General features: G+C 39.8%; 1 protein-coding gene across 1 annotated transcript in view; it reads right to left on the bottom strand.

Moving 5' to 3' along the window:
• Positions 1 to 1,081: 1,081 nt before the first annotated feature.
• Positions 1,082 to 6,000, bottom strand: part of AMPH (amphiphysin) — a 121,580-nt gene continuing 116,661 nt past the window's right edge. The window contains exons 21-22 of the mRNA XM_068404973.1: positions 4,761 to 4,862; positions 1,082 to 1,189 (exon numbers count right to left, since the gene is read on the bottom strand). Coding sequence (XP_068261074.1) covers positions 1,082 to 1,189; positions 4,761 to 4,862 — 210 coding nt within the window. The remainder of the gene's footprint in view (positions 1,190 to 4,760; positions 4,863 to 6,000) is intronic.

Here is a 6,000-nt window from a genome sequence, read left to right as displayed (position 1 = left end):
AGATGAAACAGCTTCTCTGGATCAAAGGTTTATTTTTAATGACACAGCACTGGAAAACATAAGTTACAGATGACTTTTTGATACAGGATACATTATATATCTTATTTTAAAAGGATCTGTGAAGGTACGCTGCATAAATACATATAGTGAAAATATATTGTGTTTATTTCTTCTCAGAGATTAGTTCTTTCTTTTTTTATTTATTTATTCAGCCAATTAAATAAAAAAGTATAGATTAGCATCATAACAGTTCCCCCTCCAGATTTATCTCTTTACTACTGCAGCTGGAAGGGGAGACTGAGCCATGCCTTCTCAAAGGTTTAGCAGCTTTGAACATGATGTTATTCATCATCTCAGAATGAAAATTTCACATTGCAAACACAGATACTGTATCATGTTTTGGCAATGGAGCAGCTAGTTTTGCTTTGGAACAAAACAGATTCCTGTAATGCCAGACAGTGAAAGAGCAATGCATGTACTGATGATACTACACAGTCAAAGAACTACGATGAAGTTGTGGAAATGCATATATATCCATATGCACTTATATATACACATATAAGTTCTTGTGTGTATATATATTACGCATGTCCAAAAATAACATTGAAAAATGTTGCAGCAGTTAATTATTTTTTTAAACACATGAAACTTATAATAGTTTGACCTCATTACTACAGGATAACTAATTAAATCTTCTGCAGTGCAACTCAATACAATACACTTAGTGCAGAGAAGTTAAGGTTTTGGTATTGAGGAGGCTAATTTCAGATTTCATGGTAAAGGACCAAATACAGGATCACCATAGCTCTGACAAAGCACAAACAAACCTGTTGCCACGTACGTGTGAACAAATAAGGACATTTCTTTTTTATTTGATTTTTTTTTCATGTACTGCTTCAGAAATTGCTAGCTTAACTGTTTGCATTCATGCTCATTTCGATATGTTTCAACAAGCTTTGTCTGGCACCAGTCTGTAAACCATTAACAGCTTAAACTACAAAAAGGTGGGCTCCCACGTTTCAAAGAGGTTAAAAACCTACTGATTGAGCTTCGTACCACGTTCGTATGCCTGAGCAAAGAACTACTCCAGATGGCGTGTGAAGTTCTCTGGGAAAAGTCCTTTATAACTATTTGCATCTCTGTACTGAAGCCACTCGGATTCCTTAATGCCTGTCAACCAGCCAGCTTCCTGCAAGGAAAAAAGACAGAGTCTCTTAAACTTCAGGTCTCCCCGCTTCCTTGGTATGAGCTTCAGACCCAAAGACATTGCAGAGTCATGTGGGTAAAAGATTTGGTGCTTTGGTGAAAAAGCAGCCTCTGATTTTGCACAGACTGTTTTCTTTGTTCTGCCAGACCAGAGTTTCGTGAGACTGAGTGACTGTGAGCATATTGTACTGCCTTTAGCCCATCTAACCCCTAGCTGAACTCAAAACTGGATAATCAGTCTTCCAGGTCATCCAGCATTATACCAGATCTGCATTTGTGCAAATCTCTGTCGAAACTTTTTCAAAGTTCCCACAATAATAGTGGTGCACTCGTGCATTAAGAGCATAGCAGTGGGCCAGAAACATTACACGCTACCATAGATGGGTGGTAAAAATAGTTTTCAATCCGAATTTTTTTTCCTGAGAGTTCTTTTCTCTTGTTCATGTATCAGCGGTCAGAAGAAATAACAGTTCTTGCATCCTCTGGAGTTACTATCTCTAGAAACTTGAACTTAGTTGATATTCAACTATTTTTTCAAAAATTGCCTAGAAACCTAAACCAGAATTTGACATGCAAAATTGCCAACCAAATCCACAGCCCAAGCAATGGAACAAAGAGATTTCTTATTGGAAAGTGCTGAGTTCTCTTAAGTGTTATCAATTCTACCTGGAATAAAATCAATACAGTATTTTTTTTTAAATGATCAGCCTGTTCTCATCTCACTAACTCTGTGTTTTATTCCTTTTTAGAACAGGACCCAGAGCAAAGCCATGATGATCAGGGGATTTCTAATGCTCCCGTATTATTATTGCACAGAGAGTACACAAGGAGATAGTGTAATATGAACATGTAAAACACCAAGTCATGATCGCTCAGTGGCCGCATGTGGTGGTGTACTGGCCTCTGCCCCCCAATAAGCATCATTAAAGCAGATACAGCTTATGTATGGCATTGGCTAGGTACATGTAACTGGGGATGCGTTTTTGAAGCATGTGGAATATCTGAGAGAAAGAAGAGAGGAACTACAGCTTTCTAGCACAGGCAGAGTAGATTGTATGAAGGAATTTCATTCAGAGAGACCTGGACAGGCTGGAGAGTTGGGCGGGGAGAAATTTAATGAAATATAACAAGGGCAAGTGTAGAGTCCTGCATCTGGGCAAGAACAACCCCATGTACCAGTACAAGTTGGGGGCAGAGCTGTTGGAGACCAGCGTAGGGGAAAGGGACCTGGGGGTCCTAGTGGACAACAGGATGACCATGAGCCAGCAGTGTGCCCTTGTGGCCAAGAAGGCCAATGGCATCCTGGGCTGTATTAGAAGGGGTGTGGTCAGCAGGTCGAGAGAGGTTCTCCTCCCCCTCTACTCTGCCCTGGTGAGGCCGCATCTGGAGTATTGTGTCCAGTTCTGGGCCCCTCACTTCAATAAGGACAGGGAACTGCTAGAGAGAGTCCAGCGCAGAGCCACGAAGATGATTAAGGGAGTGGAACATCTCCCTTATGAGGAGAGGCTGAGGGAGCTGGGTCTCTTTAGCTTGGAGAAGAGGAGACTGAGGGGTGACCTCATTAATGTTTATAAATATGTAAAGGGCAAGTGTCAAGAGGATGGAGCCAGGCTCTTCTCAGTGACATCCCTTGACAGGACAAGGGGCAATGGGTGTAAGCTGGAACACAGGAGGTTCCACTTAAATTTGAGGAAAAACTTCTTTACGGTGAGGGTGACTGAACACTGGAACAGGCTGCCCAGAGAGGTTGTGGAGTCTCCTTCTCTGGAGACATTCAAAAACCGCCTGGACGCGTTCCTGTGTGATATAGTCTAGGCAATCCAGCCCCGGCAGGGGGATTGGACTAGATGATCTTTCGAGGTCCCTTCCAATCCCTAACATTCTGTGATTCTCTGATTCTGTGAATTAACAGTTTTACTGGATAATAACATCCACTCAAGACTAATGGAAAAATGGAAGCTCCTGGGTGGGACTGGTTTGCTTCGAATGGGGAACACAGGCTGATGCTACCAGCTATATTAGAATTATGCTTTTAGACAGGTCAATTTTGAAGGAGAATAAAGAATAACAAAGATTAAAAGACTCTATATAGATCAACAAAGTACCTGGTAAAGGACAAAAAGATTAAGCTTTATGGTGATGTTAACATGAAAGGCAAATATGTACTGAGTAATAAAGATATGACTGGAATGGTTTCAGAAACATGAATACATAAAGGTTTATTTTCTCCATCATTGCACACAATTTACTCCAATTAATGCTAATGGAATTTTGATGCGCACCACAAGAGAAGAATATACTTCATGGATTCACCAAGTGAAGATTAAGCATATTTAATACGTAACATCATAAGAAAAACAGACTGAAGACAGAGAGCAGATTTTGCTATCCTATTCTGCAAATACTGATAAGCTGCCCATGAGGTAAGATGCAGCATAATTTGAGTAAGGATAACAATCTATCCCTATAAAAAGAGCAAAGTGCCTTGCTGAAAGAAAAATCTTTTATTCTGAAATAAAAAAAGAAATCACAAACACAAAAAACCATTACTTATCTCTTATATTAAAAGAAAGTTCAGCTGAGATGATCAACACCAGTTATTACCTACCTTTGGACAGCATCAACCATCGAAACAATTTCAAATACAGTCCCCAGCACTCACATGTGCTTAGTGCGTTAGCATTTAGACCTATTTTAAGAAATATTTTTCATTCAGAGCAGTGACCTTAACTACCTGACTAGGCAGGATCCTGTCCCCCACCTCTCAACCCCTAAATCAACAGGAGACTTTTCACCAGCACTACTGGCACCAACAGACGCCCACAAAGTGGCTGGTGCTAACTGTGTGCAGTACGGTCTTCTCTTCTAAAGCAGTCGCCAAAGATCAAATCACTTCACTGCAATTCCATTTAACACATGGAACAAAATTGTTTAAAAATTCACCTGACATGCATTGTTAAAACAAAATTAGATGTCTTAAATGAAATTAAACTGTTGTTTAATTCAGGTTCAGGCTTCCAGAGGGCAGAGCTAGTTTCAGAGGCATGCAGCACACATAGGAGCACCTCCATACATTTTGGCTGTAGGACAGCACAATTTGTGTGCAGTCTCAGTGCTCTCTGTGGATGAATTTGTACTATTTCTCCAAATCCACACATAAAAGCTCTGCACATCTAGGGACCATGTAATCAGTTCTGCTGCAATATTAAGACAAGATTATATATAGCAACTTAACGCACAATTTGTAATTCATCTTCCATATTAAGTCTTTGTGTGCATGTGTGCCTGTATAAAATCCACTAGAAAGTAGCATAAAAAAAGCCCTAGAAAATATGCTGAGGTCGGATCCTCTTAGTAGCATATATCTGGGACTTAACTGTAGCCAACTGTGCCATTTAATCTCACATGAAACCAAGTACAAAGACAAAATTAAAATCTTCGTGTTTTCTAACAGCAGTGATATTTTGAATACACATCCCCATTAACTGTAATCTGTGAGAAAAAAGCTGAGACAAAGAAAAATGTCAACACAAGAAAGAACCACGTGTTTTTACCTGATCAGCTGTGGTCTCAGAAGGAATTACGAGTACAATATCTCCTCGTTTTAAGTTAAGCTCATCACTGTTAGCTGCCTCGAAATCGTGTAGGACTTCAACCTGAAGAAAATAACACCAAACATATAAGCATGATCTAAATGGAGACACATTTTCTGAACAAAATTATGTTACAACTTTATTGCAAAAAAAAAAAAAAAATGTCCCTTCTTTATGCAAACATATGGCTACAGACAGGTATGTTCAAATCATTAATATGTTGACATTGATTCATATCAAAGTTTTCTATTCATATCCTTGGAAGCAGGGACAGCTTAAGTAAGTCTTCCTGAGACTACTGAAGGAAAACTAAGATCCTTCCCCAAGGTTACAGGATCTCAAGGACAGATGATATTGCAACACCCCACAAGTCCTGCCACCCCTATTCCTTCTGCGTATGGAACTTGCTGTCATTCCCCACTATCACTACTAGATCTGAGAGAGGGGTGGCAGGATTTTGCAAATAAAATTGGGAAAGACTCCCAGGAACAGATATTTCAGACTCTCTCTCATTCTCTTGTGGTCACTGGATATCATTCTTGCTGGAAACATCCACGGAAATTTGACTGGGACATACAGCATTCAACAGGTGATCAAAGGGGTGAGTAATGGGAACCCTACTTAATGCTTGCCCTGGAAAGAGCTCCCATTTACTGGCAGATGGGTATGCCAAAAATAACTGTCTTTCAAAGGGGCAATTATTAAAACATTGGCAGGATCAGCATGTCATTGTGAACAGACCACTTTAACTAAATGGTTCTACCTCCTTAAGAGATATGCTATTCTAATTTTCTCAAAGCATAGCCAGTTCCATGGTAACTCTGCAATAATAAAAGAAAATAGCATCAAGAACCAGATGGCAGGTATATATTCTGCTTCTCCTTATTTATGTCTGACCCAAGAGAGTGTGATGAAAAACAAAAGACGAACTATGTCAGCATGTCTGAGTCAGAGTTGCACGATACTGTTCACCCTCGCCCCAATGTTATCTCAAAATTTGCTGAAAATAGAGTGATTAGAATAGACCAAGAAGAATGGCATACTTATGGAGTGCTATGGGACTAATTAGTCTGAACTATGCAAATTATTATAGGAGCTTTTCTGCTGCTCGGTGATTCTGAAGTGCAAAGCATTATCAAAGAACCCTGTGAACCAGGAAAGCCTCTGGGTCTTGCCAGCCAAGGAGAGAATTTCTCTTATG

This window comes from Nyctibius grandis, chromosome 7, assembly GCF_013368605.1.
Source record: "Nyctibius grandis isolate bNycGra1 chromosome 7, bNycGra1.pri, whole genome shotgun sequence".
NCBI lineage: Eukaryota > Metazoa > Chordata > Aves > Nyctibiiformes > Nyctibiidae > Nyctibius > Nyctibius grandis.
The sequence above is the reverse complement of the archived record's forward strand: the minus strand, read 5'-3'. Positions and strand labels throughout refer to the sequence as shown.